Source organism: Penicillium griseofulvum (assembly GCF_001561935.1).
Source record: "Penicillium griseofulvum strain PG3 chromosome Unknown contig_80, whole genome shotgun sequence".
In the NCBI taxonomy this organism is placed as follows: Eukaryota; Fungi; Ascomycota; class Eurotiomycetes; order Eurotiales; family Aspergillaceae; genus Penicillium; species Penicillium griseofulvum.
Window position 1 is genome coordinate 5704691 of NW_024467471.1, and position 24109 is coordinate 5728799.

A 24109-nucleotide genomic window follows, 5' to 3' on the forward strand; every position below is an offset into this window, starting at 1 on the left:
AGGTTCTAATTGTAGAAGGTATGCTGTCATCCGGCATATCAAAGTCACCGGTATACTCCGGGTTCGTTCATGAAACATGTACTGCCGTGCCAACCCGGTCCAGCGGATATCGGAAAGTCGGGGGGTTCCTGCAACTGGCTTCCCCGCATACATACAAGTCCCGTAGATCATGATGTTCATCAACCCCCTTTTACAACCCAATGATTTTCGACTATAAACGTCATAGCTATGGTTCCCCTGTCTTTTTGTCACAATTGAGCGCTAGTAGCGCCTAGTCCGATGCGCTACGGGGGTGTGGGGTACGCTCTTTTTTTGAGGTTTGGGCGGGACTAACTAGGCTTGCTGCAGCCTGTTAGCTAAAGGAAGAGTGGGTTTTAGAGGGATATTTAGGAATCCTTCGGATGCTTTGGCATGTCTGTTGGGAAATTATCTTTTCTAGCCTGTGGTCTGGCCTTCATGGTCTCGATTAGACCCATCAACAATATCTGGGCCCTTGGGTTTGCATCATGAAAAGTCGTCGGCTTCATCCGGCTCCCCTGTCTGTGCACGGAAATATTCGGCCACCGTTTTAGAAGCCAGCAACTCTGTTCTCTGAATGCCATGGTCAGTTGCGGGACATTAGAAGGGAGATGGCCCATTGAGGCAAGTCATAAATCAGCACTTACCTGCTTGATCAATTCCTCGACAGCCTTTTCTAGGAGCTCCCCCTCCAAGGTCCGATATTGAGCAATCGCGGTGAAGATCCCAGGTCGGAACATAGAATCCAAAACCGTTTTGTCCTCTTGCATATTCGAAATGATCTCCTCAGTCTCCTGGAGAAGAGCGAGCTGGGTTTCGAGCCGTTCGAGAAGTAGTACTGCGGCGCGAAGTTGGAAAATCTCCCATAACGGATCAACAGCGAGAAGCTCGCGGAGATGATTGGTCGACTGGATCTTTTCGCCTTTCCAGGTGGTTTCCAACTCCCGACCGCCGTCCGTCGTCTGTGCAATCCCAAAGTGAAGGCCGTCTTCTTCATTGACACATGCAATCCACGCAAGGCCACTCTCCCATGTTACTTCTTCAGAGCTCTCCACGGCCGAAATTCGAATTCCAGGATTGTTCTGGCAGAACATCTTCTTTGCAAGGGCGAGAGGGTCATCCTCTGGGATATCTAGATTGAGGAATATCTCCCGTGCTTCAGTTGTGCCGCTTTCCAGGAAGCCGTAGGAAAATATCATCTCAGATGCAGGCTTTTCATCTCCATATCTGTCATGCCATGCGTCAGTCAAGCCTCCAACGACCATGCCCACTGTAGAAATATCTTACGTGATTGTAACCTCTTCTCCGGGTTGAAGAGTCTTGCCCCATCGTAACTGAAGCACGACATTCCCCTCCCGGTCTGCATCGTACAGCGCCTTGACCCCATCACCGGAGACATGATTGGCCATATCAATACAAGGCACCATCGCTAGACCACTGCCAGGTAGATCCAGCATGCGCGACCGATAGGCAGCGTCAACATATTTCCAGTCATGAATTGTGAGCGCGCCAGTCTTCTCATCCCACCAGCTCCGCTGGCACCATGCAATGCCCTCCGTAGCCTGGCGCAGCTGTTCAAACTCCCGCTCCAGAGATGCAAACTTCGCAGCTAGAGCTTCTTCAAGCGATGTGCCTCGGAGGAGCTGTTGTTCCTCGGCGGTGTAGAAGGTAGGCAGAGGGAACGATGGAGGCAGGAACTTCACGTACTCCGTCCAGGGATTGGAGATACCAATGATCTCGTGTGCTGGACGCAGGTCGGGGCTGCTATGGGATAGTTGAATAAGTAGAAATATTAGGATTGCTCCTCTAGCTGTCTGTGTATCTTAACTTTTTGCCCCATGGTATGTAGATAAATGTTATGGAGAGGAGCCATACCCTTCCAAAGTCGCCGATTGCCTCTAACACGTCGCGCAAATACCTGTCAGTTTTGGAATGGTTATGGACGGCCTCTAGAGATAAAATTAATTCAGAGGGAATCTGTAGTAGGATCGTAGGTTTTGCATCGTTCTCGCTGCTCATCTGGGCTTCTGTTGCGATGAGGGCACTGCCTTTGTCTGCGCCATGTTGATCAGATCCAACCTTGTGAACTGCGATGCCTTGAACAGTGATCCCATTGAGCCTCTGCCAAGCTGGCAGGGACTCGATCGGGATGTACTCGCGTTTCATTGTGAATTGAGTTGGAGGGTTGGTGTTGTCCGCTCAAAATGTCCCGAGGTCGCGCCGATGACGATCACGACCTTATCGATAAGCCCGGCCCCAAGCTCGAACCGGTTTCCTCTTACCCTTTTCGGAAAAAATCGCATTGCAGCATAGGAACGTCATATTACTGAGCAGATAATCATACCGGTAAAATTCACCGCTCTAGCTATTCATGTATCTACCATAACCCGCGATTCCTTGTGCGCAATCCCTAGATCTCTTCTACTACGCAAATGCTGCGCACCATGTCTGTTTCACGACAATCTTGGCGGGTCATCCTACCGTTACGTTCCGCCATACACCCGCCAGTTCACCATGTACCACTTGGGGCCCGCTATTACTCCATCTTCGAGGATTGGAAGGGGAGTTCAGCGGAGGAGCACACACGCAAGCGGGCTCAGAAGGGTGATGTGGAGGATGTACATTCAGAGGCAGCCGCCACTGGGTTGAGGGAAAGGAAAACAAGCCATGGTCTTGCAGATGATACCAAGTCGCAGGGAATTACGGAAAGGGGCGGGACCAAGTATGGGAAGAAAGCCAAAGAGGAGCATCCCAAAGCGCCAGAGCCGGTCATTGGCATGAATGACGAACGGGCAAAGGTCAGTACATACGATTGATGGTAGAGTTCACGTTGCTGACTGCATCTCGATCTTGCAGAAGGGCAGTTGAAGCCAGATATCTTGTGAGGTTCTACGGCGCTGTTCGAACACGATACATTCGCTTTCGGCGCCGGAAATTTTGTAATAATACACATGTAGTGTGAATCGGACTAGTGAACAAGGTCATAAGACATTTCCATTGCTAATGTCATATCATGGGAGGGACTGTACATAAACGGATTGGTCTACCGACCAACCTTGAACGATAGGATCTGCAATGATAAGTCAGTCAACCAACCATATTGTATGATTTTTACCGGAAGCACTCACATCGTTTTTCCCAACTTCCACAATGTCATCCTCGGAGACTCGAGTTCCACCTACTCCTTCGACATAGTTGATAGGTACATCACCCATCACCTTCCGGGCAACATCACCGACAGTGCTGTTCCTATAGGTAGGTCGTTAGACAGACTACGTCAGCACTAAAATATAGAGTACTCACTTATTGACCAAAACACAGTCGCGGAATACAGCAGTTCCAGTGCCAGAGTTGAATGTCGCCACGTTCCGAACGGGAAATACTGGTACGAGGCCCAGAAGCTCTGCGGCTCGGGAAAGACATTGTACAACTCCGGTTGATCCAAATCGATACAACACCATATCTTTCATGTTCTCAACCCGTCTGGAGCGAAGTCGTTAGCAACGTTGCAACCTGCCTATGGGCGCTGAACATACGTTTTCAATTTTTCATCCATCTCTTTAAGGCCTCCTCCATCTGGATCGCCCATTTCAATCAAATCTTCTCGTGTATCGACAAACTCACTGCCTTCGACGTATTTGATGTACTGCTGCTTTGCCAGCTTTCGGAGGAAAACCTCAGATATAGCGGAGCAAAGCACAATGCTTTTAGGATCTTGCATTTTCGCAATTTTGCTGATGTTCTGCAACCTCTGTCAGAAAGGTATAAGAAGCAGTAGCCAGATGCTCATACCTTGTCTGCATCTGGGTGGTCGATCTTGTTCAACGCGAACACTGTGGGGAATTTCTCGTCGATGAAAGCGTTCACAACAAGCTCTACCGTCTCATCTGACCAATCTTCCAACGGCTCTTTCAAGGCAAGTTTATCCATAAATCGCGCAACAGTAGCTTGGGTACTTCCATAACCGGCAAACTGTTTCTGCAATGTGTCGACGGGGTTTGCCTCTGTGTGAAGAGTTAGTTATGCACCAGTGACAATAGTGTTGCAGAGGTCCACTAACTCAATGCCTGATGTCTCCTCTTAATAGAACCCCTAAGGGTATATTAGCATGGGTCCCTTGTTTCATTGTGGCATTCGCAAACGTACCACTTCTCCATCAGGTTTCCTAGCACCCATCGCACAATCTCTGATCGCAGCCACTCAATATCTACTGATGGATCATATCCTCGAGTGGCCTTTCCTGTAGATATCTATCAACGCCGGGTTCACGCCATTGTTTTAAATGTGGTACACTCAACTAACCTTCAGCATCTGTGGTCCCGCTCACATCCACCACGTGAATCAAAGCATCGGCGTGACGGAGATCATCCAAGAATTTGTTACCTAGTCCGCGGCCCTGATGCGCGCCTGGTACGAGACCTGCGACATCTAGCAACTCAATCGGTACGGAGCGTCGCCCTTCATGGCAGCCTCCATAATTGGGCTGGCAACGATCTGAAACATTGTGTCGCTGGCATGGGCATTCAATCTGAAGGTATCCGATGGCTCGCTGGGGGTCAATGGTTGTGAAGCTGTCGGGTGTCAACACGGCCTGCGCGATCAACTGCGATAAGGTGGAGATGCTCGTGTAGAACAACCAGGGCGCACATACGGGAAATTTCCTGTTCAGAGTATAATTGATTAGGTTTCTGGGATTGGATACAACCATATTCCGGTTCACTTACCAACTTTCGAAGTTGCATCGGTCAAACTGTTCAATGTTGTGGATTTTCCACTAGACGGCTGTATGCCCCTCGCACCTGCGGTCAGTGGGGTGGTGGAACATTCGATGGGAACGACATACCTTCCCAACCAATCCGATCAGCGGATCTCGAGGCATATTGTAGGATAGATCTGTCGAAAGTCAATAGATCCTCTGAATAACAAAATGACCAGTTTCACTAAGTCTCCACAGGCCCAAGAGTTGTCTGTCTTTCGATAAGAAACATTTTCTGCCGTATCAAAAAGGAAGGCGGTGTTCCGAATCGCCTGCATGCTTCTATGCCGCTTTAGTACGCCGCTCTTGAACTCATCGAAGCCTTTCGTTACTATACAATGTGTCCATATTTGCGCCTCGGTATCGTTCTAGAACGTCTCGAAGATCAATGACATATTGACAATAGTCCACACTGAAACACTATGGGCAACCGTTGTATACCAATAGGTCCAATGAGATCTCTACTGTCTAGCTCCAAGATATCTATCCACTCCTCGACGGAGCTCGAATTTTTCATGGGATATGCATAGCGTCTTGCCATGAAAACAAATGAACAGGTTTGCCACATTAGGTGGTCCATCCTCTAAGACGCCAATTCCGAATCTTAACCAGTTAATATTTTGTTGTTGACCCGACAGCCTAGAATCTCCAATAGAAACCAAATACCCAAGACGAAGCAGGGCCCAGCTCGTTCTGGAGGGTAGATATCCATGGCCCTGAATTCCATGTCGTCATTGTAGCAAACGTCACAGTGTCTTGCCATCGTCAAAGAATATGGTAGGTAGATATATAAATCCTCATTTTTCATAGTATGCTTCAGATTCAATATCACACTCACCCGATTCAGACACTTCACCATATTTACAGCCACTATACAAAATGACTGATGCTACCTTCCACACCACTATCCAAGACCTTCGTAGGGCCGAGTCCAAACTTTCCCTGCTGCATGGTGGCAACCCGCCATCGGACTCAAATGTGTCTAGAATGAAGGCGAGTTATCTGAAACGCAGCACCATAGAAACAGACCACTAACATATTGCCTATAGTCTATCATCGACCAAAACACCGATAAACCCGCAGAAATTGAGAAGATCAAGTCTAACCTGCCTCTACCTGAACAGCCTCCAGTTGCCAGCGACTGGAATTCTCTTGATCAGCGTATTACTGGCATTGGCTCTGGGCGTGTTGAGTTTCCCCCTGACAATACTGGCCTGCGTGGGTCTCTGGCTACTAGCAAAAGTGCTGAAGAACTTGAAATATAGGGTGTCGAGGGACTGGATCACCTTCCCTCTGATGCTACGACCCGTTAACTGAGTATATGAATGTGGGGATTTAACAAATGTACTATACAACATAATCATTTTCTTCATTATGAGCGAATGAGTGAATCTATGTAGGAATTTCATTTTCATTGATAACTGAATTCAAAGGTAGCCGTGAATATCCACCATTATATATGTCTCATGAAGAACTACACAAAGTAGGGTTATGTAGCAGAATCTGTTTATGTCGCGCCAAAAATTCATGTACAATAAATATACAAATTTATCTCTCAAACTTAGCTTGAGCACAAGGTTAGATGGTCACACCTATAGTTACTAGGTATAGTGAAAATAAAGATGTTTGCATATTTTGCATTAGGGACTATGCTGTAGACTTGACGTCAATTGCCCCTTCCTTGCATCGTCAACTTTTTCTTCTGGAGATTTCAGACAGGATGATGGAGAAGTATGTGGGGCATGAGTTTCCCCTTTTGATAAGTTCTAGAAGTATGAATACATCAGAGGAGAGCCTGTGCTCCACATCCATCATTCTATCGGTTTCTCCTGCCACCAAACAGAGTGCCTTGGTATAACTAGTTAACCTGACGGCGACTGGTTGGCAAACTTCCAAGATTAAGCCTGATATGTCTTGTATAAACCCCTCCTGGTTAGCGTAAGTATGACATCAAAGATCTTTAGTACACGATCAGTTTCTATGAGGGCACCAGATACTTCCAACATCCGGTTCGGTCATAGCTCACTGCTTGTCTATATAGAACTGCCATCGCAACCTTGTGTAACATCTATCACTCAATTGTCTCCCGTATCCCTTCCACTCAGTATCTCTTAATAACTTAAAATCTATCTTGCTTTCCCCATCACATCATGGATATCCAGGGCACCCCTCTTCCTCACACCACTCCCGGCACCAAGGTCACCACCGACCCTCGCTCACAGCAGCGCATCGAGGAATCATCTGGACCTATTACCAATGACTCGCTTGCCGCCGAGTCCATCCGCCAAGGTGGCGGCTTCTCTGGCAACCGTGGCGCTGAAGCAATGGGCGTCTCGGCAAACCAAACCACAGTAAATAATGCCAATACCTCCGCCTCCATCAAGCTTCCCTCTGCCTCATCCAGCAGTCATCGCCAGGATCGCCACGAGGAACAGAAGTACCCAGAATGCGTGGTTGGCCAAGGGAACTTCCCTGGCACACACCTAGACAACTCTGGGTACGCCGGTGGCTCAACTGCCGCCAAGAAGGAAATGGGCATCAAGGCTGGTGAATACTCTGCTGCAAGCGGCAGCCGTGGTATTAGTCAGTATAACGCCGGCCATGACATCCAAGAGGGTGGCCTCCCTCCCGACAATGCTACGAATGTGAGCTTCAACTCGGAACTTGGCTCCAGCGAGGACCCCGGCCGTGAGGCTATTAATCAGGCCCAGCGCAGTAATGCCCGCACGGCTTACAGTTCTGGCCATGTCGAGCAGAAGGGCGTGGATCCTCAGAACCTCTACGACAATTTGGACAGTGACCAGCGTGCTTAGGTCTCCCTGGCTTGTGATTTGGCTCAATATTTTTCACCTTTTTATTGGAAAGATGCAAGCGAGCGTGCTTTGATTGGTCTTCGTCTGAAGCTGAGATTATGATGAACTAAGGGTTATGAGTTTATATACATTTATGTACAATAGCAGCTAAAAATACATATGATTATTACAATCCTTTTTTCTAAAATATCTCCTACTCCGCATCAATCCCCCAGGCTTATTTCCTTTTGTCTTGCGGAGGGAAGGTATTATAGCTTATCCTCACCAAGTAGGAGTGCATTGGTCAACAATAGACCTCTGGTATATAATTACTAACTTCTAAAGGCCACGGAAGATATGAATTGGTTGATACATATGGGGTATATGTATTCATCAGATGTATCACAAAATGCGATAATCATCCTCATCAGATTCCGAACCCGAGTTCGACTTGGAGTCGCTATAAATGGACACCGGGGAATCATACCCATGTTCTCCCACAGAGTGCGGCCGGGTGACTGCCGAAGGGGCAGTAATGATTCTCAAGGGGACCTTCATCGTCTCATCTAGATCCAGATTTCGCTCCTCACTATCCGGAACCCGATCACCCTCACTAACCAGAGTCTGTCCTCTTCGTCTCCAAAGATAATTCCCCAGTTCAAGCAACCCAATGGTGAAAATAGCAACCCAAACCATCACCAGGAGAATAATCACTGTCGTAAAAGTGCCCGGGAGATGATAATGTGGGAACATCATGACTTTAGATCTTAAAGCCGGGAAGGAGAATCGGTATATAAAGAAAGAGGTCAAATATCTTGATGAGGAGTGGGAGGAAGATGTAGGTGAGGCATGATTATGCGCATTATGCAGGGTATTCTTTGTGTATAGGTAATGTAGAATCTCGCTGTATTGATCCTGTGTCTGGGCAGCGGGTACATTGATTGTGTTTTCTTGTGAGAAGTAGTGTTCGTTTTCTTCCGTATGTTGGCTGTAGTGTTTGTGCATTTCCTCGGGTATTTCTGCAGATGTTGGGATCAGGATTGAGACTGTTGGTTTCCCCGCTTCGGAAGTTCCTATTGCATAGCGATCGTTTGTGGTGTCTTGGTCTAGTGGGTCGTTGTTCTGGCTGGTTGACCATGCTGGATTCTGTACGTGGATACAAACAAGTAAGCCGCCGAGTCGACAATATATAGTAGGGCCCTATATTTACCCCGTTGTATTTGACATGCGGTGGATCAGGCAACTGATCATATGGATCCTTCTCAAAGACCTTCCATATTCCACGGGCATTGGGGTCCTTGAATTGTTCTGTCTTAACCCATTTGCTGGTTCCGATAGGGTGGGATGTAGTGGATCGAGTAACAGCCAAAATAAGTACCAGTGTTAAAATAGAAGGGCGATTGAGTTGCATTGTTAGGAATGTAAAGAGGAAATTGAGTCACAGGATGGCGTATTGTAAGCAGAATGAAAGAATTAATCGATGAAAATGAGGGAATTGCGTTCTTTATAGTATTTTTTCAATGGACAGGGAAGATATCAACCGCAAGGGCCGAGCTTTGAACACAAGGAAGAAGCTGTGTAGGACAAAGGTAAACAAACCCCTCTCAGGTCCGGCGCCCAAAACTAAATCTTTTCATGGGTCTAGGCTAGTGCTAGAAGATTTGTGAGGTTAAGATATGATTGATCCAGGGCGCTATGCATGGTGATTGGCTAGGTTGATATCTGCTGGGCTTGGTATATGCACTTTATCCCTTGATTAACGTCAAGGGCGAAGGACCTAGGGATTGATCATATTGATCGGTTTCAGCTCAGAACGCCACGGTAATAGTTTATACTACCATGCAAGGCTAATTGCCTAGGTTTAGCTCCCCACATCGCGTGTATGAAATCTATGATTCATCATTGTGTGAACCTCACCTGCTATCTACAATTCTTGAGTTAGCTACGTGTGCCTAATAACACCGGTAATTTAGGGTTGATTGTCTTGGACTGAGGACAGTATGAAGTATTGAAGGGACTCGACACCAATTTCATGTGCGACCCGCGGTTCTATCGCACAAGGGGATTGATTATACAGTCAGACCTTTGAGAACGACAATTTCTACACCAATCAGGCACAACGTGGGTTATGCAGGTGTCACACTGTGGGGTAGTGCAATAGTGAGATTTGCATGAGATGTCCATTAAAATTAACCGAGACCTTACTGAGAACAAAGTCTATGAGGTTGGTGATATCTCATTGGAATTCTTGCCTTTTTCGTACACCATTGAAATAACGCCGAGTTGGAACAAAAGAGCAAATATAGAAAGATACCCATAGGCCGGACCCCATAAGACATGCACCGTCTGAATAGACGGTATCAGAAACCTGTACAACCAGAGAACCCACTCGCAGTGAACAGCGTGGGAAGAGCAAATAACAAAAGGTAAAACAGACAAGTCGAGAACATTTTTAGACTGTCAGCTTGTTGAGCTCCTTCTGGGTCAAGCCAGCAAGCTCCTCGAACACCTTAGTGAACTCCTCATCATCCTCCTTCTTGCCCTTGGCAGCCTTGGGGGTAACCATGACCACACTGGTAGGGCGCTTGGTGGCAGCGGAAGCACCGAGCTCAGCGCGGGAGGTAACGAAGACGTAGGGAATACCGTGATCCTCACACAGGACGGGAATGTGGGAGATGACATCCATGGGGGAGATATCGGCAGCGAGAACGACAACACCGCTGGGAACACCGATGGGGGCGTTGGCGGCGGGGACGGGAGACTTGCGGAGAGCCTTGACAACCTCCTTGACACCACGCTTGAGAGACTTGTTGACGGCAGCTAGAAGAATAAATGTTAGAATCGATGATCTGACGATAAGAGAAAAAAAAAGTTGCGCAGCGATGCGATCAGAGACATCGGTGATCCGAAGATCAGATGAAAATGGACCCATGAGCACTGATAGTAAAAGAGCGAACTGAATAATTGGAGAACATTTCACATACCCTTCTTGACACTCTTCAGGACCTTCTTGGCCTGCTTGTCCTCAACCAATGGGTTGGCGAACGGCACGAGGGCGCCAACGGGGCGGACAGCGTCGACCTCAGCCTCGTCTTTGACTACAGCATTGGTCTGCTCGAGACCCTCCATGGCCTCAGTGTCAATCTCCTTCTCTACTGCATCGACAAGAGCAGTCTTATCCTTCTTCTCTTTCTTCTCCTTCTTGACCTTGTGCACACCGTCCTTCTCCGCACGCTTCTCCTTCTTCTCAGCGCGGTCCTTCTTCTCGACCTTGTCCTTGCCCATAGTGACGGTTGTGTGGAATTAAACGGAAGAAATTGACTAAAATCGAACGAGAGACCGAGGTGGATGAAGACGAGTCACGGGTGAGGGTGGTGAACTGAGAATTCGATGCCGAAATCGAAATAATTTTTAAAACGGCGCTAACCCATTTCAGGCGCAGTTTATTGCTGACATAATACTAAACAAGGCGGCCCGCCTTCAACCATCTTCCCTTTGATACAGCTCCAGGACAAGTTGCGCAGTGTTTCTTGCCTCATGTTCCATTAGACAGGAATTTCCGTGGGCTATACAATAGCTTTGACCTCACTGTGAGCTTTAATGGGCCTCCCTGTTGTTTTTACCCAATAACTGACCTCTCCTGGCTCTTAATAGATGGATCATAGCCAAAACAACCGACCGGCTTCCCAGCTCATTGCTGGATTCGGCTCACCATCGACACCTTCTGGTGCACGGGGTACCATGCGCCGATCGACAGCTATGCGACAATCTAGCCGTTTCACACAATCTCAAGCCCAGTCGCATCAACCTATTCACGGTAAGGCGAGACCCTGCCTAGACTGACTGCAGAGCCAGCGATGGAAAACTGACTGGTTCGTTTAGATACGGAAAAAGATGAGTTACGTGTGCAATTGAGTACTCTGAAATACGAGCTGGAGAATGTCAAGCAGGAGCGAGAACTGGAAGCTCTTCGCCATGAAAAAGAGGTCCGCGACTTGCAACTGAAAGCGGATGCAGATTTTAGAAAGGCTCAGGTTAGTCGCTACAAAATTGCGGTTGTCATGACATAAAACTAACGATGTTCGCTGCTACAGACTGCCGAATCTTCGAGTAATCGGGCCACCCATAAGAGTGAAGAACTGGCAAAAGAGTTGAAAGAAATTCAAGATCAGGCTTTGAATGACAAACTTGCGTTTGAGCGCAAGATTAGAGGCCTTCAGGACGAAAATCAGAACTTGCAGGAAGAGTTTGACGACACTCAAGCTCGACTCTCCGACCAGGAACGGCAGTTCAAATACCAGATCAACGAGTTAGAGACAGTCCGCGCTTCCCTACAAAAGACCATCGAAGAACTCCAGAACGACATTCAAAACGCCAGGACATCGCAGGAATCGACGCAGGACAAATTATCCCAGCGTGAAGCGGAGGTCGCTGAGCTCGAGGCGGAGAATATTCGATTGAAGGCCGAAGGAAACGATGCAGAGGCTTTGGCTGTATTGAAGAGAGAACTCTCCGAGCAGGTCAATCATATTCGGGAATTGGAGTTAGCGAACCGTGACCAAACAACGGAGCTGCGTCATCTTCGAAAAGTCTCGAAGAACGTTGAGGTCGTCGAAGAACAAAAGAGATCAGTGGAGAACCAGCTCCAGCTGATGAAAGGCTTTGAAGCTGAACTGAACACAGTTCAGATCCAAAAGCAGATCTTGGAAGATGAACGACAATCTTGGGTCACTCTTTTACAGGAAAACGACCAGCCTGCCGAGTTTGACTCACCAGATGCCATCGTGAGAGCGGTAGTTCAAGGACGAATTGAGATTGCTACGCTCCTTGATCGTCTCGGAACTGTCGAGGCCCAATTCCTTGAGAAGGACGAGGCTATCAAGAGCCTTGAAAGCGATAAAAATAATCTGCAACAGGAGTTGGAGAAACTCCGCGTTGCTGCCGCGTCTGCAGGAGGACCGGGTGCCGCGGAGGGCCGACTTCGAGCTCGACTGGAGCGGCAGCGTGCGCTTGCAGTGAAAGAAGTTGAATACCTACGCGCGCAACTCAAGACATTTGATGCAGAAGAGGCCACAATGCACGAAGATCCATCACATTTTGATGAACAAAAATCCGAGCAAATAACCCAACTGCAACAACTGGTCGATGAGTACCGCGGTGAGCTCCATAAAGTTCATGAAGAGCTCTCTAAGCAGGAAGCACCGAAAGAAGACCAACCCGAAGCCAGGGGCGTTAAGCGACCTCTTTCTCCCGCCAACAGCGACGCGGAAAGCGAACGTATCGCTGTACTCAGCCGCAAGAACCGCAAACTCCAGGAACATCTCACCAAATCTGACCAGGCCACCACTCTCGCTCGCCGGGAACTCGATGCGGCCAAGTCACAGATTAAGGCTTTGAAAGCCAAGTCACGGACACGTGTCCTTGAACTGCGCGACAATCCGACCGCCCAAACCGAGCAAATCAAGATGACGACTCTTGCAACTCTCCAGTCCGCGAACAGAGACCTTTTAGCACAGCTGCGTGGGGGTCATACCGATGTTAAAGTCGTCCCAGTCAGCACCCTGGAGAGTATCAAGCTCGAAATGCAGGACATGGAGCGCACCGTCGCCGATAAAGAAAAGCGTATGCGCCGACTAAAAGAGATCTGGACAGCCAAGTCCTCTGAATTCCGGGAAGCTGTCGCCTCTCTCCTCGGCTTCAAGCTTGACTTTTTGCCAAATGGTAGAGTGCGTGTCACTTCTATGTTCCACCTCTCATCCGCATACCGTCACGGCGACTCAGACGCGCCTTCTGACTCTGGTCCCGGCAGCATGGGCAATGGTGAAGAAAACTCCATTGTGTTCGATGGCGAGAATGGCACTATGAAGATATCGGGTGGACCGAACAGTTTGTTCGCCATGGAACTTAAACCTCTCATCAAATTTTGGGTTGAGGAAAGAAAGGATATTCCATGTTTCTTGGCAGCCATGACCTTGGACTTCTATGATAAGACCACCCGCGCTGCTAGGATGTGATATATCGCCGTATTCGCCAGGCCTTTTTCTTAACTTTTCCATCTCTGTATTTCTGTGATTCCCCGGCACATGTTGATTTGTGCTATGCATTTTCTTATCATTGGTTATTCGCTATTTGTTTATGTAGGTAGTAATCAAACCAACGCTACATATATATTTTCCCTCTTTCTTTGCATAAATGAGGGCATTGCAGAAAATTCGCCGTGTTGTATCCATGGATATCTAATATCCCCAGATCAAAAGTTCAAGTTATCTATCAAATATACCCAGCCCGTTGTATAAATTGTCTCATCAGATATTGCGCTTGTCAGTATCACTACCCTTCATGACTCGCTCTGGCTCCAAATGCTATTTCCTCAGCTCCTATCCGTCTTCCTTGCGCACCAACCGACGAAGCTAGCATCAATATCCCGAACAAACCCTTGCCTAGATGCATCTCTTGTTCTACTCCTCCATCTAAAGGATCGCAACATGATGGAATCTAATCCTACTAGGATTTAGACTATTTATCGAACTTTTACGCATTTACAAGTGATGGACATGCATGTTGTATGCTAGGTGTATACGTAAATACCTGTTCCACTGGATTTTAATCGTCTTTTAATATATTGTGTCTAAATACCCGGAAACCAGTCTGACATGGAGCGGGATGAAGACATGCAGTAGGCCTGTTTCAGCAACTTCGCGGTCTCTGAAAGGTGCCATTCTTAGCCTTTAGGCTAGCGCGTTGCATAGGATCCTCTCTCAATGTCGTCCAGAATAGCGAGACCCCGTGGCTCCCAACCAAGCCTTTCTTTTGCTTTCTGGCCCGACGCCCGGTTCTCTGCACTGAGAAAGCTGGCTACGAAATTTCCCATGCGGTTGGTGACTTCATCAAAGGAGAGCGACTTCAGTGGAAGATTGGCAGTGCGAGAAATGGCTGTAGCTAGTTCCCGGGCCGTCACTGTGGTACAGGAAACGGCGTTGAAGATGTCCCCTGGTTGAGCCTTGTCCGCCGCCAGGAAATATAACTGGGCGGCGTCATCTACATGCACAACAGAGGTAGGCGCTGCCCCCTCGTCGACGTAGAATACCTCACCCATGCCTGTGAACATGGTCATGAAAAGCCGAATCCCACTACCACCACGACCGTAGACCCATGGCGCCAACCTGATAGCGCTGACATTGATACCCTGGTCCCGTAGTTCTAGCGCGTGTTGCTCAGATTGAATGTGATCATTCATCGGCTGTTTTGAAAGAGCCGAGTCCTCATCGGTTTCGAGGCCGTCGGGATGCGCCTCAACGACGAGAGTGCCTGATGTGACCACCAGTGGCTTGGAAGTGCCCTTTAGGCCTGCCGCGATGGCATCCACAGCACCTCCGTCGATGCGCACAACTTCAGCGTAATCCATCTTGCCGAAATTACCGGCCCATGCGTCTGCTAGATGAAATACGACGTCAGCCTGGGCACTTTGCTCCTGCAGAACGGAGTGAGATTCCAGGCCGCCTCGTACTGGAGTAGCGCCCAGAGCTCGAATCTTTTCGTCACTTGCTTCAGTTCGTGACAGGGCGATAACATGATTGCCTTGCTGGATGGCTTGCTCCACAACCACGCCACCGATGTAGCCAGAGGCACCAGTTATGAAGATTCGTTTTCCGATCATCTTGTTCGAGCCCTGCGGTCCTCGGTGTAATATGATATCGCTTTCAAAGCTTTGTGACTTAAATTTGATACCCTGACAGGAGAAGTGATGCTCAATTAATAAATGAAGGATACGATGATCAGTAAGAGGGTGTTTAATTCCGCCTGGAGTTAAGAAGCTAAGCCACGATGTTCAATGTAAAATCCGTCTTAAAGTCCGTGTTAAATTCCGTGTCAAAGTCCGTCCATGTTTATCTCTGCACGAGATAGGAATACTCCGAATGGAAACAACTGCTCGGAGAGTTCGGGTGATTGTGCTCATTCGGCCACGGCTATGTACTTGATCAACTGCTCCGCTGAACGCAAAGCGGATCCCTGAAAGGGGACATGAGGCATCTCAACTATACAATGGAACAAGATAGCTACATTCACAATCGCAAAACTATCCCTTTATTTCGTTCTTTCCCTTGGAACGGTAGCTCTTTCTGGCACTTTCAGCTTTCCATTCTCTAGTGGCTTCCCCTTTCCTGATGAAGTAGCGCTTGAAGAACTGTTCACGCGTGCTGAGGTAATTTCACCAATGCGCCACTAGCCCCCAAGTTGGATGAAGATCCCTTAACAAGCTGGAACGTCCAGGTTTTCAACGAATTAATGGAGGTGGATTTCTTCAATTGATTGCCAATATCACAGGGGGAGTACCTGGCACTTAGAGGGTGGTTTGTATCGTCTACCAATATAAAATTGATATCAGTGGATGGACCGAGGAATTACAATTAACTTGCAACTATTTAGAAGACTGTAGCCCAAGGCGTCGTAGGGTAATTTTAGAATCAGATTTGACGGAAGAGTATCTGACATCAGAATGAGTCGTTCACTAGGTAGAATTTACTTCTCACTATATACGTCTCTATTCTCTATACCCGATATGAATATACCCTGGTCCCAAATGAAACCTGCGGACAAGCCGACTCAATCAAAAATCGATTTAACCCTGACTGGAGAGAAAACTCAACATGAAATCAAGCCCAAATAGAGTGGAGATATTGATGCTCTTCAGCGGTATCGACAGGACGTGATTCGTCAAGCAAAGTGTTCCTACGTTGATCTAGCGCTTGGCCTTCTCCAGATAGAAAAAGACCTTCGAAGTAATGTCCAGGAAGAGCAAATTTTCGCCAATAAGCCCGGGACCAAGTGCAGCTGGCCAATGTATAGGAATGATAGTTGCTGGAACGACAGTGGTGGAAAGTCCGAAGCACATCTGTGAGCGGAAGGTTAATACAAGGATTTGATCTATGGCGATCACATCGTCTATGGAATATGCACCGATTTTTGATCGGGGATTGCGTGAGGAAGACAGGGTGCTGTAGCTGTAACTGCGGATGCTGCGTTGATCGCAAGATTGATAAGACACGACAGGTTGGAGCTGGACATTGTATGGTGGTGTGTGGATGTTGTCGCCGAGCTCGGAGGTTTCAGCTTACTAAAAAAGAAAAGATGGAATTTCTTACGGATCTTCATATCGTGAATGATAGTAGCCTTTACCGTGAGATTATCAATCGAGTTTCAATAAGGGGAATATCTTTTGATAGTCATGACAGCCCTTTTGATATGATTGTACTACCCCCAGGATGTGAGAAAATGTTTTTAAAAGAGCATATGGCAAAAGGCAAGGCTGAACAAGTCGATGAAGGGTTGATTCTTATTGACGAAGAGGAGAAGGAGGAAGTTGAAGCGTCAGGCTACTAGGGGCCTGCTGGATTTCCAGAGTTTCTTGCGCAATGTAACTCTTTCTTTTGTCTTTATTCTTAGGTTAGGTTATGTTTAGTACATATCTTACTCGCGATAAAGCCAGGTTAGAGTAATAAGGTGGAAATAAGGGTACTTACAACTTTTCTAGTAAGGGAAACGTACCTGGCTGAATATCCGCCTTGAGCGCGCCGAACAGAGCGGCGCGCCTACGCAGGATATTGGGGCCATACGACAAAGCCTAGGCCGCTTATGCGGCCGACTATTCATGTGTATTGTAAATTGATGAGTACGAAAATGAAGCTTTCGACACTATACAACTACGTGTATCTCCGCTTTTTGAGGTGGTTAAATGCTCATTTCTCCTAAGGTTACTTATAGGGTTAGGTAACAGAACTTGGGTACCTTCAAGATTATTGAGGGATCTGTAATATAGTTATTCAGGTATCTTCAATGTTAATTCTTCTACCAGTCTAGATTCAGACATCTCATCAATTTTGCCTGAAAAGGGGGTTTTATCCCATGGCCCCTATACCCTGCGTACAAGACCCCTGTGCCCGAACCCTGTGGGCTAGGTGACCACCACCTTGGAGATGTTATGTGTTTTTGTTATGTTTTTTTTTAAAGGGGTCAAGTTAAACTATTAACTATCTGCGCCCAGGTGCAAGATAAAGCTGATAACTCGCCGCCCGCTGAGTGGACGCAATAGGAGAAGCCCCACGGCTTTGACAAGGTTAATGTTGATATACACGATAACAAATTAATCGAGACAGATTAAAATATTTTCATGGATAAAGCTCCCGCAACAAACCATCTCGTCTATATTCTTATCGCTTGTCTGGGTATAAAACAAAACTGTCGTGCGGAGAAACCCCGATGTGCGTGGGGTAAGTCCCCCGGATTTTATCCGCTCCAATATTGTTCCCACTGATGCATTGACAGTCTCTACCTCTTTCGTTACAAATCATGTCAGTTTCACAGGCCAGAATAACGCCGTCCTATCAACCATTCCAATGTCACGTCTGTCAGAGCCGATTTACTCGACACGAGAACCTCAAGCGACATTCAACGCTACACTCCCGCTCTCAGGCCGAAGCGTCGCTTCCCTGTGACTTTTGCCATGCTACCTTCTCCCGTCCTGATTTGCGCAATCGTCACATGAAGAGAAAGCATCCAGAGCGCGAACAGCATCGAGTGACGAAAAGGACACAGCGCCAACCACCACCTAGACAAGGCAGGCTGCAGTCTTCTGTATCGCCGACAGCGGTCTCGCCTACAGGAAGCCATGGTGACATCACTTCTCCCGGACGCATACATTCGAGCCCAGGAGATGAGACGAGGTTCGATAGTGATGCGATCTGGCGTCTAGTGATACGGTATCAGCAGCAGCAGCAGCAGCTTAACCGTAGCTACCCCACGGAAAACCCGAATACTGTTGCGCCAAGGACCGAGATAGCTAAGATATAACTGACAGGAGACCTACTACAATCGACGACGAGCGACTCTGTTCTCATCGATCAAATTGTCTAGGACGTTACAGATTTAAAGCGGAACTTACTATTAGGGATATCCCTACTGAATCCTACTAATCACCTTGACAACTAACTATATCCGATAGTGACCGCAGAAGCCGAGCCACTTGATACAAGCTTAGCCGAATATAGTTTCAATCACCCGATTTTAGATAGATTGTCACCGAATGATATCCTTCAACTCTAAGACGATTGGGCCCCGACTGCCTTATAAATCTCACGAGGCTGTAGTCAATTTTTCGCCTTAGTCTCTCATTTCCTCCCCTTTCTCTATTCCTTAACTTTTGATCCCGCGCGAGTCGCTCCTTATTTGGTCCTCAGTATGCTTTGCCTCGCCTATCAATATGGCGAGGACCTAGAATGCGGGGACCAAGAAGGCTTAGGCGAAAGCCTTTCTATACGTTGCTTTCATAAAGCCCGCGCTCTCCTTGCTTCGGATGAAGAGAGGCCTGATGTATCGCCGATAGCGGTCTCGCCTATAGGAAGCTATGGTGATATCACTTCTCCCGGACGCATACATTCGAGCCCAGGAGATGAGACGAGGTTCGATAGTGATGCAATCTGGCGTCTAGTGATATAGTATCAGTAGCAGCAGCAGTAGCTTAACCGTAGCCACCCCACGGAAAACCCGAATACTATTGCGCCAAGGACCGAGATAGCCAAGACATAACTAATAGGAGACCTACTACAATCGATAACGAGCGACTCTGTTCTTATCGATTAAATTGTCTAGAACGCTACAGATTTAGAGCGGAACTTACTATTAGGGACATCCCTACTAAATCCTACCAATCACCTTAACAACCAACTACATCCGATGGTGACCGCAGAAGCCGAGCCACTTAATACAAGCTTAGCCGAATACAGTTTCAATCACCCGATTTTAGATAGATTGTCACCGAATGATATCCTTCAACTCCAAGACGATTGGGCCCCGACTGCCTTACAAATCTCACGAGGCTGCAGTCAATTTTTCGCCTCAGTCTCTCATTTCCTCCCCTTTCTCCATTCCTCAACTTTTGATCCCGCGCGAGTCGCTCCTCATTTGGTCCTCAGTATGCTTTGCCTCGCCTATCAATATGGCGAGGACCCAGAATGCGGGGACCAAGAAGGCTCAGGCGAAAGCCTTTCTATACGTTGCTTTCATAAAGCCCGCGCTCTCCTTGCTTCGGATGAAGAGAGGCCTGATGCTTCAACGATGATCACCACACTGGTCCAATCATACTTGCTCCTTCAAATTTGTGCCATGATGTACCTTTGTGGCGACAAATCAGCATGCGGCCTTAAAATGCATTCGCATATGATCTCTCTAGCTCGCGCTGGACGAATGACACAGCCAATGACTATTGATACTGCTGGAACTGCCGATTTAGAGTCATTATGGCGCGAATTTGTCAAAGTCGAGTCACACAAACGGACCCTTTTCGCAGTGCATCAGATCGACGCGCTTTGGTATCAACTGCTTTCTATTCCTCGCTCAATCTCACACCTGGAAATAAAGCATGATATGCCCTGTCCAGAAGACCATTGGTCGTCATCCTCTGCTGCTGAATGGGCTCATCGACAACTTGTGTCAAGAAATACCAGCTCCTCAGTCACATACACCGATGCTGTTCGACGCTTCCTTTCCTCTGATGACGATATCACCTCCCTTCCGCCATTTGATCCGTATGGTGCTATAAACATTGCGCAATTCCTGATCTCTAGCGCCCGGGAAATCTCCAGCTGGTCTACAATGACGGGTATGCTCAGTATGGAACGATTCGGCGCATTAAGATCATCCCTCGTCACACTAAGCCCATTCATCTGCCCTGAAAACTGCCCAGCGCAAACAAAACACGCAACATCGTGTGCTGCGACTTGGGAGACTGCCATGATCGAGCTGCAGATGTGGTCACCATCCCATACTGGCGGCATTGTGGAGGGAAGCATAGATGCCATTCTCAGTCAGTCAACATACCTAGGACCATCGCAGTTCTTGTGCGATACCAACACGGCAAAAGCTATACAACCGCATGTGAACTGGTTCCTACGATATCTCGATGAGACGCTGATACTGGAATCTGAAGCGCCATGGGTTGCCCTCTATGCATATAAAGCTTTTTTGATTGCCTGGCAACTAATACATGCCGGCCTACCTGGCGCATTGGAGGTCGTGGGTGTTCATGATGGCAATATAGAGGGAGCTCTGATTTGGGCAAGAAAGGTCTTTCAGCGAAGACAGAAATGGCAGCTTGGGAAACTCATCTTGACCTGTTTGGATGAATTAGATATGCATTCTAAGAATAATGGCTAGAGATGATTCTTATCTGATGGGGGATTGGTTATATTTACCTACACATGTACATCGGTAGTCACCAATCCACCATGATGTACACTTGGGAAGTCGGCTGCGCATTTTACATTACGTAGAACGTATGAATATTTGAAACGAGATGTCAAATTGGAACACTATATATCTGAATCTTGCATACAATCTGGTGCGTCAATCATCCAGAAAAGCTAGGGGTAATTAGATCAAAACAGCAAAGACTTCAAACCAATCATTGTCTGCATTTTAGTTTAGACAGGAAGAACAACCTTGACACCCATGTACTCTCGTTGGTGCATGACCTTGCCATCAATGAGCACCTGGTCCGCACCAACTCTGTTGCGCTCTTGATCTGTAGGATCTGTAGCCGTAGCGATCTGGATTTCACGCCATTGACGGTTGGTAGGCACAAGCTTTCCTTGGGATGTGAGACTCTTGAACTCCTTATAAACACCCTGTTCCTCAACACAGCCGACTCTTTGAATAAGAGGAGAAGCTATACAAGATTATGTTAGCTTTCTTGTGATTACACCATTGCGTTGATTCTACTAACCTGTTGCAGGACCCATGCGCAAGTCACCCACAGAACTGTTGAAGAGCACTAGTGAGAGACGTTCCTGTTGCAGCTGATCGACAGGGGGCTTGTAAACACGGTGGCGAGTCGCCTTGAAATGGCCACCAGAAACAATCTCCAGGGTATCACCGATGTTAATGACAAGCGCACCGGGCTTGTAGGGTACGTAGTACCACTGTTCATCGCGGCCCCAGATCTGGAGACATGAGATGGGCACAGAGAAGAGCAATGTTGTCAGACCGAAGTCAGTGTGACCGTGCATGCGGAGGCCCTTGGATGCCTCCTCGGTCTTCTTCTGGACGGGACGGAAAAGTGCATGGCGGAAGTAGCCCTCGCCTGTTGGACAACCGTGTGACTGAACGTTGTCCCAGAGGTAGTCATCGGGCAACTCAAGGACTCGGGAGAACAGAGTCAGGAGGCGGCGGTTGACGGACTTGGTCAGATAGTTGGAGAACGCTTCGATCTCGTCCATGAAGGGGTGGAGGCATGTGGGCACCCGGGTGATATCGTTCCAGTCAGGTTTGTACCAGTTAAATTGTTCGATGCCATCTTCAGGTCCGCGCTCGCGCTAATCATAAAAGGTAGAGTAAGTACAGTGTTGAATTTCTTGATGCATGAGCTAGATCATCCTACCTTGAATCCATAAGGGTGCTTGTAACCTGACCAAACTTCGGTTTCGGGATTAAACAGAAGGCGTTTCTTGTCGTCTTCGCTGATGTTGTGGTATAGATACTGGGCAAGAGAGAATTGTCGGTGGAGCTATCGAAAGAGATATATTATTAGCGACGTTGGTCTTGAGAATTTTCATGAGAACCAAGACTAACCTGCTCTAGAGAAACTCCGTAGTTTTCGAGGAAAAGGAATCCATCATCACGAATGGCGACCTTAACCTGCTGGACAAGTTTCTCAACAACAGCGGGATCATCCGAGTCCAACAAAGAAAGATCAATGGAGCTAAGCTCAGCAAAATTCTCCTTTTGCTGAGTGACCGGTGGAGGAACCCATGTTGGGACAAAAGGTTTACCAGGAAGGTCAGCCGCAGGAGGATTGAAAGGAGCAGAAACTGGCATGATGATATATATTCAAAGAATATTCAATGTTGTGACCGATGTTGAAGACAACACATGGAGACTATCTGATTGAGTTATATATCTTTATATTAAGATGAGAGATGAAACCCTATCTGTGTATCCGATCTCCGGGGAGGTATGGCATCCTGCATTCAGATTAGATGAGATGAGAGCTGACCTCTGCTAGCGCACTACTTGATTCTGGTCATAATCGTCTGGATTCTCCCTGTTGCATTTCCCCACATTTTTCCAATGCTCTAGCTCTGTTACATTTTGTTATCAACGGGGCCGTGGAGGGCTCCTCTGCCTTGGCACATCTATGAGCAGAGCATTAGGGTTGGAGGATATAAGGTTTGCGCTAGGCCCAGATTGGAAGGTTTATACAAGTGTACAGACATCGATTGCGGCCACAATGTTACTCTTAGTTATCAGGCGGAGCTTGTGCACCGATGGGCCTTTTGAGCAACATGGCCACAATAATGCACCTGAAATGATGTGCTCCTCCCATAACTCACTCCTCCCACTCCTCCCACAATATCTCCCGAAAGAGTGATAAACGAATAGACTACTACCAAAAAAACACTGCTCCTCCATAACGATAATAAAAATTGCCCCTCTTCTTGATTCAATATGTGGCGGATAGAGAGACATGAGGAGTAGCTTGAGTAATTTAAACAATCTCATTGCCTAGCGCTTCCAAATTTCGAACTTCCTGACAGACTCTCGAAACCACACCACCAATAACCTCCATTTCTGCTCAAAACCACCAACGAAGATGTCTCGTCAACTTATCTCAAGCGAGAAGTTCCCTACCAAGCCCCACAACTGTGAGTATCTGCATGCAAACACCACCCTCAATTCTCTTGAAGGATAAATAAGGAGAGTGACTAACCAACCCGTTTAGGCCCTGCCGTCAAAGTCCCCGGCCTCGTCTTTTGCGCTGGCCAGACTGCCACAGGGGAGATTAAGCAGGCTACGGTAAGTTCGATTACACAAGCACTTATCCGATACCAGGGCATTGGCTGACCCATGGTTGCTTTCATCCACATAGAGAACCGTTCTGCAGAACCTGAAGGAAGTTCTTGAGCTTTCCGGCTCTTCCCTTGAACAGGTCGTCAAGTACAATGTCTACCTCGCCGATATGAAGGATTTCGCCGCCATGAACGAAGCCTACATCGAGTTCCTCCCGCAACCTATGCCATCGCGCTCATGTCTTCAAGCAGTTGCTCCTGGAAATGGCACTGTTATTGAGATTGAGTGTATTGCGCAAGCTTGATTATGATGTTATGAAAATGGCTTGAATATAGACGAAAATTTAAATTCATTTTGCATAGAGTATCAACTTGCCATATTATGTAGATCGAAGTAACCGATATGCTACGAAATTTTTAGCTGGTGTTTTGCGTAAATACCCAAGCTGCTGTTCGTGAAGTCAAGCTAGCAGATAGAATAATATTCCAAACAATGAATACAAGAATATTCGGCGGCATAAGCGGCCTTGTGATGTCTTTCCAGTAGTCTTTTCAGCACTCTTTTCAGTGGTATCTTTAGTAGTCTTCTCAAATTTATAATTTGTGACATACGAGTCAACGAAGCTTTCTTTGTTTTCGTGCATTTTGAGCTAATTAAGATAATTTGCTTTGGGGAATAAAACGGACCAAGCAACAGTTCATTT

At 47.4% G+C, this 24109-nt stretch overlaps 11 protein-coding genes across 11 annotated transcripts; 5 read left to right on the forward strand and 6 right to left on the reverse strand.

The window, feature by feature from the left end:
* Window positions 1-504: 504 nt before the first annotated feature.
* PGRI_030280 (SET domain-containing protein) lies at window positions 505-2184 on the reverse strand (the record flags this gene model as incomplete). The annotated part of the gene is made up of 4 exons (XM_040790741.1): window positions 505-591; window positions 666-1245; window positions 1306-1779; window positions 1937-2184. 4 exons carry the CDS (start codon window positions 2182-2184, stop codon window positions 505-507), a joined length of 1389 nt encoding a protein of 462 aa, XP_040647694.1.
* A 266-nt stretch (window positions 2185-2450) lies between these two features.
* PGRI_030290 (uncharacterized protein) lies at window positions 2451-2834 on the forward strand (the record flags this gene model as incomplete). The annotated part of the gene is made up of 1 exon (XM_040790742.1): window positions 2451-2834. The coding sequence occupies one exon, from the start codon at window positions 2451-2453 to the stop codon at window positions 2832-2834; it is 384 nt and encodes a 127-aa protein (XP_040647695.1).
* Window positions 2835-3061: 227 nt separating this feature from the next.
* On the reverse strand, window positions 3062-4897 carry PGRI_030300 (Ygr210 GTPase family protein; the record flags this gene model as incomplete). The annotated part of the gene is made up of 10 exons (XM_040790743.1): window positions 3062-3088; window positions 3147-3267; window positions 3322-3501; window positions 3555-3760; window positions 3811-4022; window positions 4079-4110; window positions 4165-4258; window positions 4321-4679; window positions 4743-4768; window positions 4862-4897. The coding sequence occupies 10 exons, from the start codon at window positions 4895-4897 to the stop codon at window positions 3062-3064; spliced, it is 1293 nt and encodes a 430-aa protein (XP_040647696.1).
* Window positions 4898-6924: 2027 nt separating this feature from the next.
* PGRI_030310 (uncharacterized protein) lies at window positions 6925-7587 on the forward strand (the record flags this gene model as incomplete). The annotated part of the gene is made up of 1 exon (XM_040790744.1): window positions 6925-7587. The coding sequence occupies one exon, from the start codon at window positions 6925-6927 to the stop codon at window positions 7585-7587; it is 663 nt and encodes a 220-aa protein (XP_040647697.1).
* Window positions 7588-7968: 381 nt separating this feature from the next.
* Window positions 7969-8977, reverse strand: PGRI_030320 (uncharacterized protein; the record flags this gene model as incomplete). The annotated part of the gene is made up of 2 exons (XM_040790745.1): window positions 7969-8712; window positions 8777-8977. The coding sequence occupies 2 exons, from the start codon at window positions 8975-8977 to the stop codon at window positions 7969-7971; spliced, it is 945 nt and encodes a 314-aa protein (XP_040647698.1).
* Window positions 8978-10018: 1041 nt separating this feature from the next.
* PGRI_030330 (uncharacterized protein) lies at window positions 10019-10851 on the reverse strand (the record flags this gene model as incomplete). The annotated part of the gene is made up of 2 exons (XM_040790746.1): window positions 10019-10386; window positions 10551-10851. The coding sequence occupies 2 exons, from the start codon at window positions 10849-10851 to the stop codon at window positions 10019-10021; spliced, it is 669 nt and encodes a 222-aa protein (XP_040647699.1).
* A 369-nt stretch (window positions 10852-11220) lies between these two features.
* PGRI_030340 (coiled-coil domain-containing protein MAD1) lies at window positions 11221-13580 on the forward strand (the record flags this gene model as incomplete). The annotated part of the gene is made up of 3 exons (XM_040790747.1): window positions 11221-11383; window positions 11449-11600; window positions 11661-13580. 3 exons carry the CDS (start codon window positions 11221-11223, stop codon window positions 13578-13580), a joined length of 2235 nt encoding a protein of 744 aa, XP_040647700.1.
* Window positions 13581-14299: 719 nt separating this feature from the next.
* On the reverse strand, window positions 14300-15223 carry PGRI_030350 (uncharacterized protein; the record flags this gene model as incomplete). Its single annotated transcript, XM_040790748.1, has 1 exon — window positions 14300-15223. One exon carries the CDS (start codon window positions 15221-15223, stop codon window positions 14300-14302), a length of 924 nt encoding a protein of 307 aa, XP_040647701.1.
* A 4595-nt stretch (window positions 15224-19818) lies between these two features.
* Window positions 19819-20775, forward strand: PGRI_030360 (uncharacterized protein; the record flags this gene model as incomplete). The annotated part of the gene is made up of 1 exon (XM_040790749.1): window positions 19819-20775. One exon carries the CDS (start codon window positions 19819-19821, stop codon window positions 20773-20775), a length of 957 nt encoding a protein of 318 aa, XP_040647702.1.
* Window positions 20776-21041: 266 nt separating this feature from the next.
* On the reverse strand, window positions 21042-22434 carry PGRI_030370 (Oxoglutarate/iron-dependent dioxygenase; the record flags this gene model as incomplete). Its single annotated transcript, XM_040790750.1, has 4 exons — window positions 21042-21286; window positions 21344-21932; window positions 21998-22123; window positions 22189-22434. 4 exons carry the CDS (start codon window positions 22432-22434, stop codon window positions 21042-21044), a joined length of 1206 nt encoding a protein of 401 aa, XP_040647703.1.
* Window positions 22435-23209: 775 nt separating this feature from the next.
* PGRI_030380 (RidA family protein) lies at window positions 23210-23710 on the forward strand (the record flags this gene model as incomplete). Its single annotated transcript, XM_040790751.1, has 3 exons — window positions 23210-23261; window positions 23339-23412; window positions 23486-23710. The coding sequence occupies 3 exons, from the start codon at window positions 23210-23212 to the stop codon at window positions 23708-23710; spliced, it is 351 nt and encodes a 116-aa protein (XP_040647704.1).
* Between the last annotated feature and the right edge of the window lie 399 nt (window positions 23711-24109).